We start from the raw sequence: 25,702 nt of genomic DNA on the forward strand, positions 1-25,702 counted from the left end.
GTTGTGGTTTGAATGATCAGTTTTATGGCCACCTTGTATTTTGATAAATGATGTTGATTTACCTCAAATATCAGTCTCTATAGTCAGCAATGAGGTTATCTATATAAAGAACAATTGTCTGGTTTTCATCATTCTCAGAGATTTTCTAAGGTTCTCTTTTGAGTTATTACATCATTGTTTTTACCGTGATTGATTTAAATTGACAATTTCGTTTCCATGACTTTTTTCCACAACATATTTGGTACTACTCTAAGACTTTGAGTTAAAATTGTGATATCGAATAAATGGCTTTGGCATTATGGTTGAAAGCATGGGGCCTTTGCTGGCCTGGTAGAAATTTGATTTTTAGGAAGTTTGTTACTATTTGTAGGGATAAAAGAGTGAAGTGGAATATAGAAGAAGGAAGAGAGATTAGGGAGGCAGAAAGTAACAGCTTATTCTAAAAATAATTTTGTTTAAAAATGTAAGTTGGTTTTTTGGCATGATGACCTGGTGCCATTTTGTGCCAATTTACCTTATTGTTAATAATATTTAATTCGGAAATAAATAATTTAACGTAAAATATGTTACATTTTAACCAAATTTATACTGATTTGAATTTTATACATTTTAACATTCATTATTTTGTATGAATTATATTCAGAATATAGAATGTGGAGAATAATTTATATGGTGTGTTATTTTAAAATCATTAATAATAATATCTTTAATCATATTACTTCAACTTCATTGGCTATGAGGAATTTCAGACCTGTATAGTGAAATGGAACATGTTTAAACCAATAGTAATTTACTTATTTTTCTTTTATAGGTCATGTCATGTTTGCAGAAATTAAAATGGAGAATGGAAAGTCAAAAGGCTGTGGAACAGTCAGATTTGACTCCCCAGAATCAGCTGAAAAAGCCTGCAGAATAATGAATGGCATAAAAATCAGTGGCAGAGAAATTGATGTTCGCTTAGATCGTAATGCATAATTTCAGACCACGGTTAGAACATTCCTACATCTGTTTTGCTGAATCTCTTAGTAAAAGTCATTTTTTAGTAATACCGTATGCTTACAAAAGCTGTAAAAATGGACTTTTAAAATTCCCACCAGCTTTTAACAGTATAGTGTGAAAAATATACTGTGATTTTTGTTAATCTAAAGTTTGGGTTTTTAAAGACAGAGAGTCTGGTCATTCAGTTTAAATGAATGGTTATACTGTTTTTAATCAAATAAGCCATTTCCTTGTTGTTATTTTCAGTACTATGTAGTGAGTGGGATTATTTTGTTCACGTTTCCCTAGTGTTTATCAATTTATTGTAAGGTATAACATATATGATTTTTTCAAAATTTCTGTTTTTTATATATACATATATATATATATATATGTAGTGTCCTTGAAAAGAAAGGGCTCAGGCAAATTAGGATGTGATTTTGGTTGGTTTTAAGTTGCATTTCTTTGGTGATAGATTAAAAAAATACTGTAAGTTTTAGATCCTGAAGTTAAGGATGTTTTTTATTGGACTTAAATGAAGAAATGAGTTTTTCCTTTTTCTGCGCGCACTCCCCCACCCCTGTTATTCACATTCCTCACATAATACTATTAATAATTTCAGCCTCCACAGCCCCTTATTTTGTTATTTCCAATAACACCAAGCTCATAAAGAACTGATAATGTAGCAAGCCCCAAGTATAGTAATAAGCAGACTACTCCCAACTTTCTGTCTAATTTCCAACCATTGAAATGAACTGCTAAAAAAAGAAGAATAATTGAAATGTTTAGAGAGATAGTTATGTATGTCAGTCCTCTGCTGTTCACTTCTACAGGAGTAGATGTATTTATAAATGCAGTTTTAATAAGCCATGGAACACCTAGGCATAACATATCAAACACATTGGATCCTACGATGTTAGACATTGCCATATCTCCTTTACCTGTAAAAGAAAAGCATGTTGTTAAAATATTCATACTAATGCTGTATTTTATTGATAAGCTCCATAAGAGAAAAAACACTGGATACATTTTTTTGTTGGTTGGTTTTGAAAAATTGTAGTAGTGCTGCAGAAGTCTTACTGAATTTGTATTTTTTAAGTTTTTTTTGGTTAGTATTTAAAGTCTTAACATTTATTTATCTAATTTTATTTATTAAATCTTTTTTCAATAAGGTATGTAGATTACTTGTTGCTTTTCATTTTAATTTAACATCGTTTAAATTTAGATTTATCACAAGTTGCAGATGAATATTATTTGGGGGATCAAATTTAGTGAAATTAATCTATTAAATAGCAAACTCTTCTTGAGTTTCTGTTTTTCTTCAAAGTATGTTATTGAGGAAATATTTTTAAAGTTACTTTTGCTCATTACATTTCAGCTAGGCTTTACAAATTTCCACTGTAGTTTGAAGGACCTATTTCTTACCTTTTCTTGCAACTAACACACTTGCGATGGTGTCTGGTATGCTTGTTCCTGCTGCTAATAAAGTAAGGCCCATTACCGTATCTGGAATTTCTAGTGTTTCCCCTGTAATAAACACACATATTCCAAATTACCAATATTATAGGTTTACTAACTATTTTCTGTGGATATTTCAGGTATTTCCTGTATGAACAAAATGAAATGGGTACATTTTGATTTCAGAACCATGTGTGCTTATTTAGTTTTTAGCTAACAACATTTCTGAATAAGGTTGGTAAATTCCACAACCCACGTAATACAGATTTTTAGTGATAGATGTCTAACTAATATTTTATCAGTGAGTAATTCTCTTGTCTGATATGAGCTGTAATCTACTTGAAGGCAAACAACAACTGATACATACTTACAGAAGTTGTGAATGTCAACTGTTAACTCATCAGGGCTATTGTTTCATATATTCTAATGAAACTGACCATTTTGTCCTTTTTAAATATTTTTCTTAAAGTGGACAGAGATAAATTATTTATAGCTGTCTTTAAGCTATAAATATGTTAACACGGTATGTTGTTTTTAGGTGCTGTTGAGTCTGTTCCGAATTATAGCAACACTGTGTACAGCAGAACGAAGCTCTGCCTGATCCTGTGCCATCCTCACAGACATTGTAATGTTTGAGCCCATTGTTGCACCCACTGTGTTAATCCATCTCTTTGAAGATCTTCCTCTTTTTCACTAACCCGCTACTGTACCAAGCATGATGTTTTTCTCAAGGACTAGTCCCTTCTGATAACATGACCAAAGTACATGAAGTGAAATCTTACCGTCCTTGCTTTTAAGGAGCATTCTGACTGTACTTCCAAGACAGGTTTGTTTGTTCTTAGGTTGGTCCATGGCTTATTCAATATTCTTTGCCAGTAACATTATTCAGTATTCTTTGCCAGTAACATAATTCAAAGGCATCAAGTCTTCTTCAGTCTTCCTTATTCGTTATTCAGCTTTCACATGCATAGGAGGCAGTTGAAAATACCATGGCTTGGGTACTTTTCCAAAATGACATGTTTGCTTTTTAACACTTTAAAGAGGTCTTTTGCAGCAGATTTGCCCATTGTAATATGTTTGATTTCTTGATTGCAGCTTCCATGGGTGTTCATGGATCGAAGTAAGATGAAATCCTTGACTTCAGTCTTTTCTCCATTCATCATGATGATGTTGCTTATTGATCTAGTTGTAAGGATTTTGTTTCCTTTGTGTTGAGGTGTAATCCCTGTAAGTACTTCAAATCTTCTTCACTTTCAGCAAACAAAGTTGTGTCATGAGCATATTGCAAGTTGTGAGTCTTCCTCCAATCCTGATGCTGCCACCGTCTTCATATAGTCCAGCTTCTCAGGTTTTTGCTCAGCATATAAATTGAATAATTACTGTGAAAAGATACAACCCTGACACACACCTTTCCTGGTTTGAAACTACACAGTATCTCCGTACTTTGTTTGAAGAACTGCCTCTTGACCCCTTAAGAACACAATAAAGTGTTCCAGAATTCCCATTCTTTGCAATTTTCTGTTATGATCCACACTGTTGAATGCCTTTGCATAGTCATGGAAACACAGGTAAGCATCTTTCTGGTGTATTCTCTGCTTTCAGCCAAGATACATCTGACATCAGCAGTGATACCCCATATCTTTTGAATCTAGCTTGAATTTCTAGCAGTTCCCTTTTGAGGTACTGCTGCAACTGCTTTTGAATTATCTTCAGCAAAATTTTAATTGCATGTAATATTAATATTGTTTGATATTTTTGTACTCTGTTAGATTCTTTGGAATGGACTCATATGACTCTTTTCTAGTTGGTTGATTAGGTAGCTGTCTTCCAAATTTCTTGGCATAGAAGACTGAGTTCTTCCATAGTTGCATCCGTTTATTGAAACATCTCAATTGGTATTCCATTTTTTGACAGTTCCTTTAGCACAGCTTGGACTTCTTCCTTCAATATCATTGGCTTATGGTCATATTAAACCTCCTGAAATGGTTGAACATGAACTAATTCTTCTTGGTACTAAAAAACTCAAAAACCCCTATCCCACTAGAGCTCCTACTTTTTGGTACAGTGACTATATTTCTTCCATCTTCTTTTGATGCTTGTATCATTCAATATTTTGCCCTTAGAATCTTTCAGTGCTGCAACTTGAGGCTTTATTTTTTTCTTCAGTTCTTTTAGCTTGAGAAATGCTGAGTGAGTTCTTCCCTTTTGTTTTTCTAACTCTAGGTCTTTTCACATTATATTACTTTACTTTGTCTTCTGACATCTTCTGTTCATTCAGGTCTTTTACTTCATCATTTCTTGAATTTGCTTTAGCTACTCTGCATTCAGGAGCAAGTTTCAGAGTCTCTTCTGACACCCACTTTGGTCTTTTCTTCCTTTCTTATGTTTTTAATGATCTCTTTGCTTTCTTCATGTATGACATCCTTGATGTCATTCCAACTTTGTGTCAAGTTGACTGGTCTTCAGTTATTAGTTTGCATTTATTTAAAGTCCTAATTAAGTGGTTTCCCTTAATTTAGTGTTCTTTGGAAAAGCATTGTAAATCTCTGAGGGTTCTGCTTGAGTCTTTCTAACATTTGATCCTTGTTTATTAATACTTCTGTTAAATTTGATGTCACTTCAACATTTTTCAGAAATGTATTCATTTTGGGAAGCAGTTAGGTAAGTAAAAAAAAGGTACATTAAGAGTTAAATGTTCTTAATGTATTTGAAAACGATTTAGAAAATTCTAATCTTTAATTTTTTTTTTTTTTTGCTTAAAATGACAATAATTGAAAGACTAATTAGGAAAGCAGCTTATTTATTACATGTTTACATATTGGTATTGGAATTATAATTGATTGTTAATTTTTGTTAACCTTTTTGGAGTGCATATGTATATAAGTAACATCTTGGGGGGCTGTTCCATGATCTATTACTTGATTTTGTTTTCTTTCTGTTTTTCTAATATCAAATGTGTTTCTGGCTGAGAAAATCTTAAAGATTTAATATGCAAGCTAATTGGACTTTTAAAAATCTTTCTCATTAAAAAAAGAAAAAGAAACATTCCAGTTTTTCTACCATACTATTCAAAGTCTTATGTACTAATCTGGGAAAGCGTCATGTAAGTGATCAGCTTTTTAATTTTTTTATTTTGGAAAGGTCCCAGTTGTAGTTAGTTTAGGCTTAAATTTAGGTGTGTGTTGCAGTTACTCAATCTAGCAGTGTAGCGTGAAAGTAGCCCTAGGTAATATGTAAATGGATGTACAGGTATTAAGTAAAACTTTGTTAATACAAACAGGAGGTGGGTGGTTTTGGCATACAGGTGGTAATTTGCCAAACCCTGGTATAAGTTAATTAAGTCAGGTTAACTTTTTTGGTAGAAATTCCTTACATTTTTTGTTCTGTGTTTATATTCAGTTTTTCATTCTGGGATTAGGAGTTTTTGGGACTAGAGCTGATTTTGGCAAGCAGTTATAATTGACTCCTACTCATGAAAGTAGTAGAAAAAACTAAAATGAAACTTTATTCTGTTTTTCATAGTTAAGTCTATATTGTCCTATTAAAAAGCAAAATAAAATATAACCCATTTAAACAGCGAGTACCCTTAATTTTCCAAAAACGCCAGCTCTTTGCTATAATATTTTTCATTTTGGAACGAAATTCCATGTATTAGAAGTTTATCATGAACCCATTCTAATGCGATTTAATTATTAGCGTAATAGACATCCTGTGAATTACATTTCATATATAAGATGACTTACAACCCTGGGCCTATAATAGTGAGACTGTAGTTGACATGTAATACACAATTTGCAAAACCTGAATGTTATTGCTGTTATATTAATAATTAGTCTTTTTGTAAATAGCACTTACCGTTACTCTTGCTGAAAAAGCAATTTGCTCTCTATCTAGATTATTTTAGCAAATATATATAATTTGTTTTTACATGATGTTATTTCCTTTTAAAATCATACTATTTTATTTACGATACATACCAGTTATTGTGACCATCCAAACTAGGATGTATGTAAATGCAGATATCCATAGTGCAGACATAAAAAATGTTATCACAAAATAGTTTTTCCAAAACTTTCTTCTGCAGTCTGGTGTGGTTAGAAAAAGTAATGTGATAATAGGAAGGGATAATACCCAAAAAATTCTTTTTCCATCTGCTTCAGGCATGTTGAAAACACTTGGTCGATCTGTTGAAAAATTGAACAATTTTGAGTTTTCTCAAATGACCAATTAAGTAGGAAATGTCCATTTAGAAAGCACTATTGAAATAAATCAGCTGTGTCAGTTTTTAAAAGGCTATTTAAAACATTTGGACACCTCATTACTATTATTGCTGGCAAAAAGAAACTAATTGAGATTTTAGAGCAGAAAATGTAAAATACAATACTCATCATTTCTTATTCTGAGGCCTTAAATCCATAAAAATGTTTTGGGCCATTCACTGAATACGTTAAGAGATAATGTTTATGAAGTGCTAGTTGAATATCTTGTGATTTTCTAGACTGTAGAATACTGTGGTACCTTTTCTGTTTGTTGGAATGACCTGGCTTCTACCCCAGCTACTCCAGTTGCCTCCACTATCCAGTATTTAAGATGGCTCTGGCCTGCCATATGTCTGAGATAATACATGCTTAGGGAGTATACGATAATTATAGTATTATCTTTTATTAAGTTGTTATCTCTAATTCTTATTATAATTGATTTTTTGGGGGGTCTGTTTCATTACTTTATTTCACAATTCACTATAATTCTTAAAACCATAAGAAAATAGGAACTAGTAGATAATCTACAGTGTAATTTTTAAAACCTGTATTAAATTTGCATTAGTAAGTTAGGATAAGACAATGATATGATAATATATTGGATAAAAATGGGAATTCACTTTCCACTTGTTTGGCATTTCTAATATAATGTGCCCACATATGGTAATCACATTGCAACTAAGGTTTGTCAACCCATTGCCATTGAGTTGATTCTGACTCATAGTGACCCTGTAGGGCAGGATAGAACGGCCCTATAAGGTTTCCAAGGCAACCTTGTAAATCTGTACTGAAGCCTACTGCCTCGTTTTTTGTCCTGCAGAGCCGCTGGTGGGCTTGAACGACCGACCTTTTGGTTAGCAGCCAAATGCTTTAACCACTATACCACCAGAGCTCCTTAAGGTTAGTAGTAAAATAACTCATATAAAAGTTTTCCAAGCCTCATCCAATGGAACATTAAATAATATTAGATACAATTTTATTGTAATAAAAGAATATAGACACTGGTCTTTTGTGTTTCTTGTTATAAAATTTGATTCAGGCGTACCTCTTGTACTCGAGACTGCCTATGCTATCATTTTTGTGAGAAGAGGGAAAAGTCATGTTTTGGTTTTTTAAATAGTAATTTAGATTAAGTTCTAGTTTAGTGTGCTAATTAAAATTGGAATCTGTTTCATTCAGCCATTTTATGAAAAGTAAACTTTGTTTCTACCTATAACTTAATTTGACTTCCTACTGAACATTTTAAACTAAATATTTTACCATTGTGTCAACCAACATATTTAAAACAGAACTGTTTCTTTCCCTCTGAAGCAGCCTCTGTTCCTAAATTCCAAGTTTTTATAAGTGGTATCACCATTTTCTCAGTCAGTCAATCATAACTGAGTTACTTTTCATGCTCCCTTTTCTGGTCTCATTTAGTATCTCAGTTGCCAAATCTTGGTGTTGCTACCTGTGCATTATCTCATATCTGGTTTTTTCTTTTCACTGCCTTCACTCTTTGTAGGCATCTGCTAAATGCATCAGCTGTTGTAATAGCCTTTTATAGGCTTCCCTGTCTCATATTTCTTCTCCAAGCATCATTTCTGGCTAATAGTTCAAAAGTACAATTCTGATCATTTCCAAACTCATGAATCTTCAAAGAGTCTTACACACCAGCATTTAAGACTCTTCATCCACCTCTCCTGTATTTCTTGTACTTTACTTCAGTTATGCCAGTACTTGTATACACCTTTTGCTCATGTTATTCCCTTGGCCTCAATCCACAGAATATACTTTACCCTTGTCTTTGTATCATTTACATAATAAAGACTTCAGTAGCTGCTAACTTAGTAGTCATATTATTAGGTCATCAATTAAAATATTACCTATTTTACAAGGTTCAGTTTAAATATTCCCTTCATGATGAAAGGAGTCTTGATGACACAGTGGTTAATGCACTTGGTTGCTAACCAAAAAGTCAACAGTTCAAACCCACCAGCCACTCCATGGGAGAAAGTTAAGGCAGTCTGCTTCCATAGAGATTTACAGTCTTGGAAACCCTATGTGGCACAGTTCTATTGTGCCCTATAGGGTCATTATGAGTGGGAGTCAACTTGGCAACAGGTTTTTAGAGTGGTCTCTATGATAATCTTTTCTTTCTAACTGTTCTTACCAAGTTCTATAGTCTTCCCCTTTTATGAATCAGTTATACTTTATCTCTTTATGGTACTTTCATATTGTATTCATTTTATTTTTCCCATTTAAATTTGGGAGCTCATTAAGGGTGTAGGGGCTGCCTGTTCATCATCTCTGAACCTTAACAGTTCCTTTTACATAGTAAGTACACAGTTAATACTTGCTGAATTGAAATGAGATTAAGTTTTTCTCTAAAGTTAATCATTCTGTCAGTGAATAATAGGCAGGATATAATTATTACCTTCAGAAACCTGACTGAGACCATGTAAACTTATAGAAAGCTGGGAGTAGCCGGAATCTTCATGAAATATTCCACTATCAGTTCTTGATTGTCGATGTATGAATGGTTGGTACTCATCTTCCCATCCTATCAGTAGCTGTTGTTCATTTCTTTCCTCCATAGCTTTAGCAAGACAGGTGCAGCAAGGGCTACATTTCTTTATAATATACTGGTTGATTTTAATGTCAAAACACAGCACCAAAACATATAACCCATATATCAGAAGCAGTAAAGTTCCTTCATACCTATAAATTAGAGAAATTGATGTGTTTTTAAATTAAAACTAAAATCATTTTAGAGTTAATAGCTTTTGAACAGTATCTAAATATTTTCTAACAGATATTGTGAGAATGACAGAAACATTTCTAGGTATTTTTCATTTTGTAGACTTGTCTACATTTGTTTAAAACATTGTGTATTTATTTTTTATTTTATTTTTTTTTTGTTAAATTTTAAGAGCTTGTTTTACATTAAACATTATGTGTACATTTAGTTTCACTCCCCATTTACCTTGTCCAACCCTAACCTGGTCTCCCCACCTTGCCCAGTAACCCTCCTCCTGTGCCCCTCATATTTATGCACTCCTGTTTGTCCTGCATTGCCTCAGTTTGAATGTTGCTCCTCTGGTGCCCTGTGGTCTGTTGCTCTAAGGGGGGTTGTATTACCATAGAGTATGTGGGTGTGTCATCCTGAGTTGAGTGGTCTGCATGGACCTCTTATTAACTATTGGGCCGAGAGCCAGCCTCTGGGTGTGAGTTTTATTCCAGGAGCCTAGTATTGGTGGTCTTATCAGACTCCATCTGACCAGTAATTCTGGTCATTATTGAGTTTGTCGATTTTTGTTCCACATTTTTCCTCCCACACTATCCAGGATCTCCAGATTTGATCCTTTCCTGAGTGGTTGGCGTTGGTAGCCAGGCACCATCTAGTTCTTCTGGTCTCAAGGGTCGTCGTGTCCTAGGGCTGATTACTTCCAGATGCCCTTGTTTTTTTTTGCATTCTTCTTTGCTTCCAATGCTAGGAGACCATTAGCTGCATCTTCGATGGCTGTTTAAAAGCTTTTAAGACCCAGTCACTACTTACTGATGTAGGATGCAGAACAAGGCTTTTACATATTTTGTTGTGCCAATTGAGTCTGGTGTCAGTACTGTGGTCCTGAGATGGTAGATTTATTGGATCTCTCTCCCATAGTGTCTGGGTGTCTGTGAGGGATCACTCTGTGTCTGTTTTCTATTGTTTCTGTAAGGACTGCAGGTATTTTGTGTCACTGGTGACTGTGCAAGATTAGCCTCTCTGCTGAATCTATCCTTGGTCTAGAGTATACTCCTGTTCACTGATCCCATCTCATCCTCTCAGGTGTTTGTATATTTCTTGCTAAAAGCTTTACCCTGTTCTTCCTGTATTTCAAAGGAAAACTTGGCAATTATAAAGCTGTTGTCTTCGTCTGTAGAGTCCTTCCAAATTTGTAGAAACGTAAACCAGTGTCTTGAAAATAATAGTAAATGAGGATTTTCAAAACAAAAGTAAACCAATGAATTGTTAGTTGCCATCAAGTTGGCTGTGACTGATGGTGACCTCATGTATAACACAATGAAACATCACCCTGGTCCTGTGCCCAAAATGAATAGTGATGGGCATTTTCCACTTTAGTTCATTGGCAGAATCCATTCCCAACTGTATATAATAATTAACAGAATTAGTGTCTGTTAATTCATTTTAACTGTGTCTGCGCACATGGTCCTGTTAAATCCTCTGTTGTTGTGTGCCATTGAGTTGGACCTGACTCATAGCGACCCCTCCTTGGGTTTCCAAGGCAGTATCACTACAGAAGTAGATTGCCCATCTTCCTTCCGAAGAGTGGCTGGTGGGTTTGAACTGCCAGCCTTCTGGTTAGCAGTCAAGTGCCTTAGGCACTACGCTACCAGAGCTCCCAAAAAACCTCCCACCTGCTGGATCAGCCTCCTAGAGGGCTGAGTGGGAAAAGAGACGGCCTGGCTACCTGGTGGGGAGCGGCTGGTGGGTTTGAACCGTCAGCCTTAGGTATAGCAGCTGTCTGCCTGAGGCCCTGAGGCCATCCCCTAGGGCCTTCAAATTCTCTAGTAAAGGAATTTTGTGAAATTATTTAGGATGTTAGGCTTTGGCTGGGGCTTTTCAGTTTGCTATATAGAGAGGTGAGTTGTGTTTTATTTTTTTTTGGATAATGTATCTAAATTTGGCTTTTGTTGATAAGAAAACAAGGATAGTCTCACAAATAAAATTAGATATTAGATACTCAAAACTGTTTCTCTGTATCTTCTGATTTCCTGCTTATAGAATTTTGATAATCTTAGGCCGTCACATTGGGACTTTACATGCACCTTGTACTGTATGCCAGTGAATCTCTGTACTACAGCTGAAGAACAGAATTCTGTATTTCCCTGATGGAGCGAGCAGTAGCTCGGATACTCTCAGTATCCAGCTGTTCATTATGGACAATTGCGATATCCCAGGAGGATCCCTACTATTTCAAGACTTTTTTTTTTTTTCCAGTGGAGAGGGGCACAGACCAGATTTCAAGATGATTCATTTAGAATTAGATTAGTTTAGAAACTGTTCCATGCTAGGTTTTAAGTTCCCTGAAAACAGGTATTATGCAGAGCTGTTGCATTGTACTCTCCAGAGGGGTGTCATTTCTGTTGTTTTCTATTTTTTTCTGATGTCTCTGGAGTTGGGCAATGTATAGTCTGCATGGCTGTGTGCTTGGCATTTCTTTATCCCATATGGAGAAACACCTAGTAAATGCTGGGTGCTTATTGAAAAAGTTTACATCTGTTTACTAAATCATCCTTTTATTCATTTTCTTGCACTACCTAGACACGGAAATTATAGAGAAAGTAAATAATTTTAAATATTGAAACTTTAATATTGTTTCTTAGAGAAAGAGGCTATATGTATACATATATAGTTCCTCTTGCTAAATGAATATCAGAGAACTTTAGAGAAATTTGAAGGGAATTCCTTTACTTCCTACACCATCTTCTCTCTCCAGTCTTTTATGATGATTGCCACTTGTGAGGCAAAGTAAGCAATAACCGAAAGGAGAAAAAGTCAACTGCTGGGCCTTTAACTGGCAACAAAAACTGGGAAACTTTTGAACAGGCAGCCACTAGGAAGAAGGAAGAGTGGTAGTCTCAAGGGATTAGTAAGAGGTAAAAGGAAACCCTGAGGTGACTAAAAAGAAATTATAAAGTAGGGAAAAAACATAACCAGAAATTGTGATGAGGATGGTTAACTCCATAGACCCAATGGAAAATGAAACAGAAGTGGCAGACAACTCAGTAGGGACTGCAAAACATTTTAGAGTAAAGGAAACTAGTGAACCGTCACTGTCTTATAAAATCTCTCGAATTGTGTTTTACATAAAAAATAAGAATCATTTCAAGCTTACCAGTAAACTTGGTTGTCAAATATTATGCCAAGGACTGCTGCTACACTAATGGCATATGCCGCACAGTCTCTGAACAGGGGCCAACAAGATAGCGTTGAAACCTGTAAAATGTTAATTTACTGTTTCCATTACAGTGTAAATTCTTTTCTTCAAGTACAGTGCTTAGTTTAATACAAAAATTGTTTGTATATTTGTAGCTAAATTTGTTATCTTTTGCATATTGCTTAGAGAAAAGTAAAGGAATTTTAAAGAAAAGTTGTGTTTCTAAAGCTACACTGACTTTCTTAAATTAGACCAAAAGCTATTTGTGGGTGAACTTTAAATTGAATACTCTTGTTTTCCTACTGGTTAATAAATTTGATTGAACACATTAGTGCTGTCTTGTTTTTTTTCTTCCAGACTATAAACAATTGTTCTTACAATTTGTCATCATAATAAATTGCATTGAATAAAGTTTTCTTACATACCATGTTAGATAGCAAGCCACAAGCTGCACAGATGCCAAGGAGATTATAAATTGCAGATCCAAGAATGGTGCTAATGCCAATATCTCCCTTTGTGACAAATACACCTAAGAGCAGTATGGTAGCTATTAGTGTTGACTTGAAGGTACATCAAGTAAGCAAAAAATATAATGAGCAATATTTACCTAGAAAAGCAGTTACTAATTCAGGAGCTGAACTACCTGCTGCCATAAAAGTTGCTCCTGCAACATCCTGAGACAATCCAAAGGCTGAAGACAAATGAAATTATTGTTAAGCCTGGTAAAGTGATACGTGAAAGAATGTCTTTATAACTAAATTAAATACAATAGCTATTCAAAGCAACAGCTTCACTTTAAAAACAGTAATATTGAGTAAGTTGGAAAAAAAAAGCCATGCAAGTTAAAAATAGAAAGGAATCCAGCATCTTTTTTGAGTTCATTACTTCACATTTCTGTGGAAAGGGTGAGAAAGCCAGGAAACTTGGGAGGAACTATGCAGCTACACCCTCGTGGTATCCTGAGTGCCATGATTATTTGGAAGAGAGAAATGACTTCTTTCTAGTTGTAGGACTTGTATCAATAGCATGATTTAAACAGTTCAGTGGGAGCTAAGAAAGTAAAAGTAAAGGTAATTTGAGAATCTTTACCCAAGTTGAAAAGGGGAAACCATGAGTGTTAGTAGTCTTTAATGTTGTTAGGTGCCATTAAGTCATTTGTCACTTAGCAACCCCATGCACAACAGGATGAAACACTGCCTAGTCATGTGCCACCCTCAGAATTGGTATCTTTGGAGTCTGCTGTTGCAGACACTCAGTCCATCTAATTCATAGTCGATGTCTTTTTCACTGACCCTGTATTAAGACTGATGTCCTTCTCCAGGGACTGGTTCCTCCTGATAATTTTGGTCCGGCCAAAGTATATGAGACAAAGTTTCTCCATCGCTTTTAAGGAGTTTCTGGCTGTACTTTATCCAAGACAGGAGATTTATGTGTTCTGGAAGTCCATGGTATATTCAGTATTTGCCAACACCATAAGTCACAGGTTTCGATTCTTTGGTCTTGTTCATCCTCCAGGTTTCACGTACCACCCTCCCTGCTGGGGGTGGGGGGGACCTCACAGCCTTTAGTCGATTGCAACTCATAGCAACCCTGCCTTGGGTGTCCGAAGCGGTATCTCTACAGAAGTAGATTGCCCAATCTTCTGCCAAGGAGCGGCTGGTGGGTTTGAACCTCTAGCCTTTTGATAAGCAGTCAGATGCCTTAGGCACTACACCAGCAAAGCTCCTGCTATCACATGCATATGAGACAACTGGAAATACCATGACCTGGGTGGATCACACAATCCTCAAAGTGATGGCTTTACCTTTTAACACTTCAAAGAAGTCTTTTGCCTCAGACTTGCCTAATGCAATATGTTGTATGATTTCTTCACTGCTGTTCCGTGGGCGTTGATTGTGGATCCAAATAAAATGATCCTTGACATAATCTTTTCTCCATTTATCATGATTTTACTTACTGGTCCAGTTGTGAGGATGCTTGGTTTCTTTATGTTGAAGTGTAATCCATAGTGGAGGCTGTAGTTTTTGATTTTCATCAGTGTTTCAAGTTGTCTTCACATCCAACAAGCAAGGTTGTGTCATCTGCATATCATAGGTTAATGAGTTAATTAGGATTCCTTCTAATCCTGATGCTTCAGTCATGTAGTCCAGCTTCTCAGATTGTTTGCTCAGCACCCACTCTACTATAGATGAAACTAAGTTAAGCAACTGATTTACAAAACATTTGAAATTTCAACAACATCAATACAAATTAAGAAATCAGTTAATTAAAATCCAAGTAAGATTTAATATTGTATAAGTAGAGTCTATTGATTAAAACATGGAGCCATTAAGACACTGCTCTAGAGTTGGAAATATAATACCACTATCCAAATAGTTGAGGAGCCCTGGTGGCACAGTGAGTAAGGCTCTGGCTGCTAACCAGAAAGTCAGTGGTTCAAACCCACCAGCTCCTCTGCTGGAGGAGGATGAGGCAGTCTACTTGCATAAAGATTCACAGCCTTGGAAACCCAGTGGGAGTTGCTATGAGTCAGAATGGACTTGATGGCAGTGAGTTGGGTGTTTTGTTTGTTTGCTTATCCAAATATTTATGACCCCCAGTCTTAGAAACATGCAAATCCATTAACTTCAATGATTGACTTGATAACGTTTTTGCCTGTCACATTTAGAGCTAGGGTACCTACTATGGGAATGAAAAGAGAAAGCCATTGCATAGACTACTATGAGTTGCTTTGGGAAGTTTGAGACAAGGTTAAATCAGAATTCTCCAATCAGGGTTTAATGGTACGCTGAACTAGCTGATAGAAATAGCATACTAGAGGTTCAGTCATCTACTCTAGGTCATAAAGTTATGAAAGAACTAGAATTTAGATTTCCAAGTCTTGATACCAATCCTTTGTTTATTGTTTATTGTACCCTATTGATTCCTGACACTTTTGTCTTAATAGACCTTCAAACTTTGGTGTCCTTACTTGAGCCTTTGTAACTTCTCAGTATTTCCTTATTTTTACTTACTTGTGGGACCCAATACCTGTTGCCACTCTAAGGTTCTCTCCATATTCTCTGCCACTTCATTCTCTACTTAACGTGCTGGAACATCTTTGATCTTATTCTGTTTTTTGGTGTGGTAGATAGCATTTTTTAAAAATGGCTACAACAATCTTCATCCCACATGCTATTCCAGAACTTTGCCATTCTCCTTTTTTTTTGTTTGTTTGTTTTTAAAGACGTCAGTCTCCTTCATAATCCTGGGTGATTCTTTGTGGCTGCTTAATAGAATATGGCAGAAGTGACACTGATTTCTGAGGCTGGGACATAAAAAGTGAACAACATCCCCACATGGTTTTCTCTTGGAACGTTTGCTAAGGTAGCAGGTAAAAGTTTGGCTACCTTGAAACCCTGAGTCTTAGAGAGACCTTAGGAAGAGACCGTATAGAAATAGAGATGCCTGAGGACCCTCCCCTGCCTTGCCATTTCAGCCTCCAGATTTTGAGTCTTTCCAGACCATGTGCCACACATATGAGAGAGTGAGCTTTCAGATGGTTCCAACCCTGTCCTCTGACTATAACTGCATGAGAAGCTCTGAGCTGAAATGCTGACCTGAGCCCTGTCACCTTCAAGGCTGTGAAGATAATAAAGTGATTGTTGTGTTAAGCCACTGTGTTGAGGGGTGATTTGTTAACCAGCAATAGAGACTGTTGAGCTGGCTATTGTTCGTTTATTTATTACGTTTACTGGGTACGGGTACCTTCTATGCTAGACACTTTTTTATGTGCTGGAAATACAGTGTGGTGTTGGAAAACACAAAGATGACAAATAAGCAAAATACGTATAATGTTAGAGATAAGTAGCAAGGACAAAAAGCAGAGAGAAAAAGTCATGGAGGAAGGATTGAAATTTTAGATTGAGTAACCAGAAATTACTTCCCTGAGAAAGTAACTTAATTAAAGACCATGAAGTAAGGGAGAGGCAAGAGTATGATGGGCATAGTGAGAGAGTACAAAGGGTCTGAGGCAGAAGCCAACCTGTGTTTGAGAAACAAGGTGGCCAGCATGTCTGGAATATAGTGCGTGAAGGGAGAACTGTAGGTGAAGAGATCAAAGCTTAGACAGCCATCTCATATAAGACCATGTGCATCCAAGGAAGGGCTTTGGATTTCATTCTGAAAATGTAGGCACTGCTTGGAAAGTTACTAAGGATGCTGCTTGCTCATGATACCAGCCTCAGCTATCTGTTTTATCTCTGTGAGACTATTTGATCTCGGAGATCTAGCCATCTCCAGTCTGAGCTATTTTGCCACCTGTTAAGTCTCCATCGTGAAAAGTGCTCTCAGGCTTGTTGGAATGGAAATTGGGTCTTCTGTTCCTCAGTGTCCACCTTTGGTCATGTCACTTGATGAACATCCACCTGCAGTGACTGATGAAGGGAGAGAAGTGGTGATTTGCGTAGCTGACATAGCCTAGCATTGCTTTACTGTTTAGAGCACTTGATAGCTCTTCTTATCTCATGACAACTTTGTGATGGCTCTGGTGACTGTGAAAGGTAAAAGTAGAACAAGATAAGGCAGACTGATTTTTTTTTTTTTTTTACTTTACAGATGATGTAAATATCTTACATTCATGGTATATAATTCACTTTCGTATACATAGATTATTAATTAAACAGATGTGAGTGGTGATAGTCCCCTTTTACAGATGAAATAAATTCAAGAAGTTAAGTAACTCAAAGTCACGAGGATAGTTGTGTGGCATTAAGTGGATTCCAACTCATAGTGACCTTATCTGACAGAGTAGAACTGCCCTATAGAGTTTCCTGAGTAGCATTTCTCTCTGCTACAGTTCATTATTAAAGAAAAATTGTTCTGTTCCCCCCACCCCCTGCCAGCTGTTACTCTGTTATAGTTTTGTCCCCCCACTATTGCTGTAAAGGAATCATAACATTCCATTCAGGTTATAATAGAAATGTTCAAGTTGACTTTTCTTTATAGGTTCAAATGTGATCATAGTATTTATATAAAAAAGTCAACTACACGGCGATGAGCTGATTATTAAAATTCACCCCACTTTTTCTTAAATATTTTCTCTTCTGTGATATCATGATGGAAAGTATGTAATAGTTTGTGAAAACCCACTCCTGGAGCTATAGTATAGTGGGAAGAATATTCAACTAAAACCTGGATTCTGGCCCCACCAGTGACTTGGTAGGAGACTTTAACCAAGTCATCTCTTTAAGCTCCATTTTTTTGCCATCTGCAAAGTAAAGGGTTGGATTACACTGTCCTCGGAAGCAAGGTTGGGCAATCCTACTTCCGTAGTGATACTGCCTCGGAAACCCAAGAAGGGGTCGCTATGAGTCGGGGCCAACTCGACGGCACATAACAACAACAACAAAGGTATATTCTAATTTTATCAATCCTTACTCGAAATGTAGAATTTGAATTCTTTGCCTTCAGATCAACACAATAAATTATTAAATTTATTCCATTTATACTAAAGAAACAAACATTGAAAATTTAGAAAATGGAGGGAGAAAATAGAGAGTGAAGAGTCACTCAGGCTTGTAGCATTGTGTTTAACCTCTGCTATCATCTCAATGTATTTTCAGTCCTTTTTTTCAATACACATTTAATATAGTGATAATCATAGGCTCTATCAAATTTGGTATTCTTTGACTCAATTAAATCTTCAATAGTGGCAAATTTTCATGCTTTGTGAATGGATCAGAATTTTGGAAAGACAAAAGTTACTCAGATTCTACTTTAATGACTGATGTGTAGTCCTACTGAGTAGGGTCCAAAATCGAGTGTGGCATGTAATCTTTGTTTTCTATGATTTGCAAAACTGTCTCTGAAATTAACTTCAGGTGTATTTTTAGAAATATTAGGAGTAAAGTCAGCATCACTGGAATAAATGCATAGCCTACCAATAATACACCACAGTTACATGTATAGACTGATGTTTTAAACAGTAAATAAAAACAATTTCATTACCTTATACTTGCCACCTCATATTTTGTCTGAGCTATGAAGGAGTAAATTCTGAAACCCTGTATAACGCTTTTAAAGCCCTGATACCACTGAAAAATAAGTACCCCTTCAATTTAACAGCTATAATGTTAAATGTACATCCACCTGCCGCCCTTAACCTATCCTAGAAAGTATATGTGAGTTACTTTATCTTCAAACCTCACTATTACTTGGCTTTCTACATAACTTGGCCAAGGTGAAGTTAGTGCACAGATGAGGTTGAAGCCTACATATTTTTGGCACCAAAGCTGCCTTTTAGTTATCCACGTGGGTGATGTGAAGTGAAAAGATGGCTGATCCGAAAAACCAAACTCACTGCCGTGGCCTTATGGTTAGCAGTCCAATGCCTTAGGCACTATGCCACCAGAGCTTCTGAAAAGATGGCAAAACTTTATTATTTGCCTGTTCATGAAAAAGCATATTGGTAATATCCAGACTTTAACTCTTATTTTGGTCAATATTTGTGGTCTAGATTTAGGTGCAGTCCAAGAGGATCACAATTTTGATCAAAGAGTAAAGAAAAACAAAGAAAAAGGCTAAAAATGCTCTTAAGAGGAGGATGAGTGCTAGTGTGACAGGGAGGAAGCACTATTCTTAGATTCTTTATGTTTTGGGAAGGTTTTTACCTTTGTAAATTTCATGAGGATTAAGAATCAGACAATCCTCTGGAACTGTAGGCTATCCAAATGTCATACTCAATTACTGGATTCTCTTCCAATTTTATCAATTTAGAATCAATTCTATCTGGAGTTAAAACTTGCATTTCTCTATTATTGTCTATTTCTGAAACAAAGTAGAATTTTGCAAAGGTTAATTCCATGCAGAGTGATTAGAAATAATTTTTAAAATAAATAAGTAAAAAGTACATTTTACCAACCTTATTAAGATCATTTTCACTTAAGACGTGGTATAACTAAAAAGTATCAGTGTGGTGGAGGGATTAGAATTTCTAATGGAATAGTATATAAGCCAAAAGAAAAAAAAAAAAGGTTCATGGGTAGGTTTTTGTGGTCTCCGGGGGCTCAAGGAATGAATCTGAAGCGCTGTTTGGAATTTCAAGAAAAATTTCAAGAAAGTTGCTCTATACAGTCGTTCAGTAATATTGGTGATCCCCACTGTGTACCAAAAAGACACTTTGTTGTAGCTTTATTCTGAAACTTTCGTGTATCTAAAAATGAACTCCTTATTGAGATGAAAAATAGAATCCTGTTTGGACTATATAAAGAGTTAAGCCCCTCTCTTTAAACGTATCACTTTTTAAACTGATAAAATATTGCTAAAAATAGAATAAGAAGTCTAATAATAGAATAATAGATATTAGCGTAAAAGAAATAAAAAAAACTTTAACCAGAGTATTCCAGGGATATTTAAAGTATAAATTTGCCTCATGGATTATTTGATTGAATTAAAGAATAGACTGCATCAATTTATGAAGTATCTTGTGAAGTAGTACTTGCTTTTATTTGCCTTAAATTTTGTTTTTAAGCTTTATAGCCTAGATTTGGTATTTGCCCCAAACATACTTCTGTGGATTTTTCATCTTTGCAGAGTAAAGGATTCTAATCTTTTAAATGTGTCTTTATATAATAAATATTTAGTGAATGTTTATTATATGCTAGGTACTTATGTTAGCTGTTCATTTGTATTTCCTCAGGTAATTGGCACAATAGCTCTATGGACTAAAGATTATTGTCCTTGTTTAACAGCTGAGGTTGATGAGGAATTTCCAATGTTAACAATTTACCCAAAATCACAGAGCTGCTAAGTGGTAGAGGCTGGATTTGAACCAAGGTTGTGTCTGTTCCAGGGCTGGCCCTTTCACCCATCTCACTATAGTAATGTGGCATGATAGCACAGGGCAACAGTGTTCTTCCCCACCTCTAAGCCCTCCACGGAGTCTCAGCACTGACATAGACCATTCAGCAAGTATGTCAACATAGAGATACAGAAAAAAGGTGAAAAAAGCCTCCAGCAAACATTGCCAAATATGAGGACAAGGTAATGTGACTAACTTTACAAACCAAGCATGGGAATTTTAGACAGATATTCATAAGTCAGGCTGATGTGAATGACCTGAGACCACGGAGGCTCCCCTTTCTTCTTTGTCATCATTTGGAATCCTCTCTCTCCAAAGAGCTCTGGTGGTACTGTGATTAAAGCATTGGGCTGTGAACCAGAGGGGCAGCGGTTTCAGCTGCTCTGCAGGAGAGAGATGAGGGAGTCTGCTTCTGGAAAGATTTACAGCCTTGGAAACCCTAGGGGCAGTTCTGCTCTGGTCTGTAGGGTCACCATGAGCCAGTGGGCTTGGTTTTGATTCTCTTTCCTCTGCCATTTTTCCTCTCTCTGTGTCTCTCCTTTCACCCCACATACCTGTTCATCCAAATAAGAATCTAGAGTAGCAAAAGGTGGGGATAAGGATGATCCCCTTAGCTAACTTCCTTAGCTTCAACTTGGTCTCAGGCAATGTTCCCACTCTGATCACATCATTTGACACATTTCCCAGAATTCCTGTTTCTCACCAGGAAGCCATATCTCATGTCCAAAGGTAAAATAAACAGCTAGAGTGTGATTTTCATTTCTCTATAATATGGATTAATTTCACCTCAGTTCTGTATGTTCAAAGTTTAGCTTTTTTTCCTGTAGAACCTCAAATGGCAAAAAAGAAGATAGAATTGGAGGAAAAAAAAAAAGGGAAAGGTGATATAGCAAAACCTTTTTCTCCTCCTGGTTTTGCACAGTTAAGATGACAATAAAACACCTCAGGTAGTATAATAAAGGGTTGTGCTTGCTTTTCCAGTGTGGAAACTTGGAGAGGCGGCTATGTGACTGTTACAGTCACTAGTAGGGCAAGGAGAAGGGAAAACCCCTTTCTAGAAGTCTCAGGTGGTGGCAGCTCTAGGGGACCAATCTATATCCTTACAGAAAGAAAAAGAAAAAGCACTGGCTTGGCTGAGAACTGATTTAAGACCAGCTAACATTGACAAGAGACACTGATACTCTACCACCTTCAGTGAGTCTCTTCTGGTCTTCACCTTGTCAAAGAGCCTACTGCTGATCAAATGAGCCATTGCCGCTGGTTAGGGAGGGGGTGACAGGGAAGAATGGATAGGAGTCAATTCTAACTCATAGCATCTCTATGGGAGTTCTGGTGGCATAGTGCCTAAGGCATTTGACCGCTAACCAAAAGGGTGGCAGTTCAAACCCACCAGCCACTCCTTGGAAGGAAGATTGGGCAATCTACTTCTGTAGAGATACTGCCTCAGAAGCCCAAGGAGGGGTCACTATGAGTCAGTACCGATTCAGCAGCAGTGAGTTTTTTTTTTTTTTTTGGTTTTGCAACTCTGTAGGACAAAGTAGAACTGCCCCACAGGGTTTTCTAGGCTGTTATCTTTATGGGAGCAGATCCTCAGATCTTTTGTCCCATAGAGTTGCTAGTAGGTCCCAACCACTGACTTTCTGGTTAACAGCTAAGTGGTTAACTGTTGTGCCACCAGAACTCCTTTGAATAGGACATAAACCCCACTGCCATTGAGTTGATTCAGATTCATAGCGACCCCCATTGGGTTTCTAAGATGGTAAATCTTTACAGAAGTTGATTGTCCCATCTTCCTTCATTGGAGTGGCTGGTGGGTTTGAACCGCCAACCTTCTGGTTAGCAGTCAAATGCCTTAGGCACTGCGCCTCCAGACCTCCTTTTGAATAGAACATAGACCTGCCAATCGTACTACAGTATTCTATTTTATGATCTCATGTACATCTTAGATATTATATTTAGATTTGGGACTCGAATCATTAAGGGTAAATGTCTGTGACATGAATTTGCAGCCTCTTATATGTTGCCTTCGGCAGGAAGATTGGGCAATCTACTTCCGTAGAGTACTGCCTCAGAAACCCAAGAAGGGGTTGCTATGAGTCAGGACTGACTCGACGGCAGTGAGTTTTTTTTTTTTTTTTTTTTAATATGTTGCTGGCTTTGTTTAAAGAGGAATGGTCTGGCATTTATTGTCACAAAGACTGGTTCAAGATCTGTCCTGAAGTACAATGCTGTCAGTGATAGGATAATATCCATGTGCCTACAAGGAAGACCAGTTAATACTACTACTACTGAAATCTATGTACCAACCACCAAACCCAAAGATAAAGGAAATTGAAGATTTCTACCAACTTCTGCAGTCTGAAATTGACTGAACATGCAAACAAGATGTGTGGATTATCATTGGTGATTGGAGTACAAAAGTTGGGAACAAAGAAGAGTCACTGGTAGCTGGAAAAATATGGCCTTGGTGATAGAAATAACACTGGAGATCACATGATAGAATTCAAAGATGTCTCCTTGAAGACTAAAGTGTGCCTAACCTAAGCCAGGGTATTTTCAGTTACCTCTTATGCATGTGAGAGCTGGATGATGAATAAGGAAGACCAAAGAAGAGTTGATGCTTTTGCATTGTGGTGTTGGAGAAGAATGCTAAGAGTACCATGGACTCCTAAAAGGACTAACAGATCTGTCCTGGAAGAACTGCAGCCAGAATGCTCCTTGGAAGCGAGAATGGCCAGACTTCCTCTCACCTACTTTGGTCATGTTGTTAGGAGGAACCATTCTTTGGAGAAGGATATCATGCTTTTGTAAAGTGGAGGGTCAATGAAGAAGGGAAGGCCCTCTACAACATAGATTGACACAGTGGCTGCAATGATGGGCTCAGGTATAGCAAGGATTGTGAGCTGGCACAGGATCAGGCCGTGTTTTGTTCTGCTGTACATAGGGTCGCTGTGAGTTGGAGGCAACTCGACAGCACCTAACAACAACAACAACGTATGTTGCCAGCAGTCTAAACTGATTTTTTTTCTAAGTAACTTGGTGGTGGTGGTGGTTGTTCGGTGTCATTGAGTCGGACCTGACTCATAGCGACCCCTCCTTGGGTTTCCGAGGCAGTATCACTATGGAAGTAGATTGCCCCATCTTCCTTCCAAGGAGCGGTTGGTGGGTTTGAACCGCCAGCCTTCTGGTTAGCAGTCATGTGCCTTAGGCACTATGCTACCAGAGCTCCCAAGTAACTTGGTAGATTCTCTTTATTTTCTAGTATACATCCTTCTTCTTTTTTTTTAATCAAAATTTTCAGTGCCTTTGCAGAGAAAATGCTGTCTAAGATTGTACAAATGAACAGTTTTCCTGAAAGAACCATTCTACTGCTACTAATCTCAAACAAGAATTTGTAAAATTTTATGTTATAGCAGTTAAGAACATGCTTGTGGCGTTAGAGAGACTGGGCTCTATTATATATTGGCTGTGTGGTCTTTGGCAATTACCCCCTCTCTCAGCCTCAGTCTTCTCATCAGTATAACAGATCTAGTACTTTCCATTTGGTTTGGTTTTTATGAAGATTAATGAAACTCTCTGTATACATAACATTGATCACTATGCTTGATGTTTTGGTTACTTTGTGCTGCTCTAACAGAAAATACCACAGGTGGATGGTCTTAACAAACAGTTTATTCTCTTACAGTTTTGGGGGTAGAAATCCAAGTTCAAAGTGCCAGCTCTAGGGGCTGGGGAAAGCCCCTGGACCTTGGGCTTTACCTCTGCCTCTTTTTCCTGGCCCACTGAAGCTGGAGGCTTTCATTACTCAGGCAGCTGACAAACCCAATGTTGACAAGTAAAAAGGCACGGTCTTGATATTACCAAATCACACAGCAGGCCATTGTTCAAGTTCATTAAGAATCCCAGGATCAGCAGACAGCATGGCAGGCTACTGAACAATGACTCGGCTACATGCAGGATTCAAGCATGCCAAAAGCTGCAGAGACCTTTCTCAACGCTTCTTATATTCTGGAAGCAGGCCACATCCCGAAGGCAGCTACTCAGCTGCTCCAGTAGATTCCACCAGGGAGTTGATTACCCATCTCACCATGGGGAATAACTACATCTAGCTGCCCAGACACTCAAAACCAGGCCCAGCCAAGCTGACACATAATCTTAACTACCACACTTGATCTCCTATAATTGTCTCATAATAAATAACTGATATATACATGCAGCATCAAATCATACTATTGAATGCTCAAATAAACTGTTTTGAGGATTGTATTAATAATTGTTGATAAGATAAGCAGAGCTATTACAGATCAATGTTCATCAAGGAACTATGGGAAAATGCAAAGCATTTACGATTGTTCTGAAGCCCAGTGTTTGTGAGTGTACACAAATTGCAAAGGAGTTGTTTTTTATTGTTGATGTTATAATTTGGATGAATCCATGATAAACCTTGAAAAGAGAAATGACAGCTAATTTATAAACATTTAAAAATGAATTGAGCTAGCACTATTTCTATGTCATTGTTTTGCCAGTATTTTCGATACTCAAGAACAGGATCAATTCTTAGCAGCTGAAGAAGACTTGGCAGTGTCATGGATATCCATCAATCATGTATCTACAAGAGCTGCTGTATTTTATTTCATGGCAAAGAATAATTCATTTGCAAAAGGCGTGTTTGCTGATGATGTTGTTGTTGTGTGCCATCGAGTCGGACCCGACTCTTTGGGTTTCTGAGACAGTATCACTAGGGAAGTAGATTGCCCAACCATCCTTCCGAGGAGTGGCTGGTGGGTTTGAACCGCCAGCCTTCTGGTTAGCAGTCAAGTGCCTTAGGCACTATACTACCAGAGCTCCTTTGCTGATGATGGATCCAAATAATTCTACAACTGGAATCATGGCAGTTATTATTAAAGATATGTAAACTGACTTAATTAAGATTATTACAAAATTGTAATCTAAGTTTTAATGCAGTATTTTCTTCTGCAGGGCTAGAAGTCTCCCCCCCCACCTCTCCCTAACACTTTTTTTTTTTTTAAATTAACAAAATTCCTGATGAATTTATTCTTTTAGTTGAGTCATTGTTTAAAAATGTGAAAGCAAAAAGTGATTTTTTTTTACTGTACAGGGAGAAAAAAAATGCTAGGTAGGATGTGTTGTTGTTGTTATGTGCCGTCGAGTCGGCCCCGACTCATAGCGACCCCTCCTTGGGTTTCCGAGGCAGTATCACTATGGAAGTAGGATTGCCCAAC

The 25,702-nt window shown here is 37.0% G+C and overlaps 2 protein-coding genes across 2 annotated transcripts in view; one reads left to right on the plus strand and one right to left on the minus strand.

Annotated features, from left to right (window-relative positions):
* The window catches only part of MYEF2 (myelin expression factor 2), a 38,141-nt gene extending 37,166 nt beyond the window's left edge, over positions 1-975 (plus strand). The window contains 1 exon segment of the mRNA XM_007935208.2: positions 812-975. Coding sequence (XP_007933399.1) covers positions 812-975 — 164 coding nt within the window.
* Positions 976-1,596: 621 nt separating this feature from the next.
* SLC24A5 (solute carrier family 24 member 5) overlaps positions 1,597-25,702 on the minus strand; it is a 29,237-nt gene continuing 5,131 nt past the window's right edge. Inside the window, exons 3-9 of the mRNA XM_007935209.2 lie at positions 13,227-13,310; positions 13,045-13,148; positions 12,578-12,678; positions 9,112-9,395; positions 6,414-6,620; positions 2,404-2,505; positions 1,597-1,919 (exon numbers count right to left, since the gene is read on the minus strand). Of these exons, the coding sequence (XP_007933400.2) occupies positions 1,597-1,919; positions 2,404-2,505; positions 6,414-6,620; positions 9,112-9,395; positions 12,578-12,678; positions 13,045-13,148; positions 13,227-13,310 (1,205 nt within the window). The remainder of the gene's footprint in view (positions 1,920-2,403; positions 2,506-6,413; positions 6,621-9,111; positions 9,396-12,577; positions 12,679-13,044; positions 13,149-13,226; positions 13,311-25,702) is intronic.

The sequence above is a fragment of the Orycteropus afer genome, unplaced genomic scaffold (genome assembly GCF_000298275.1).
Source record: "Orycteropus afer afer isolate SDZICR_OR568_19922 unplaced genomic scaffold, OryAfe1.0 scaffold00026, whole genome shotgun sequence".
Lineage (NCBI taxonomy): Eukaryota > Metazoa > Chordata > Mammalia > Tubulidentata > Orycteropodidae > Orycteropus > Orycteropus afer.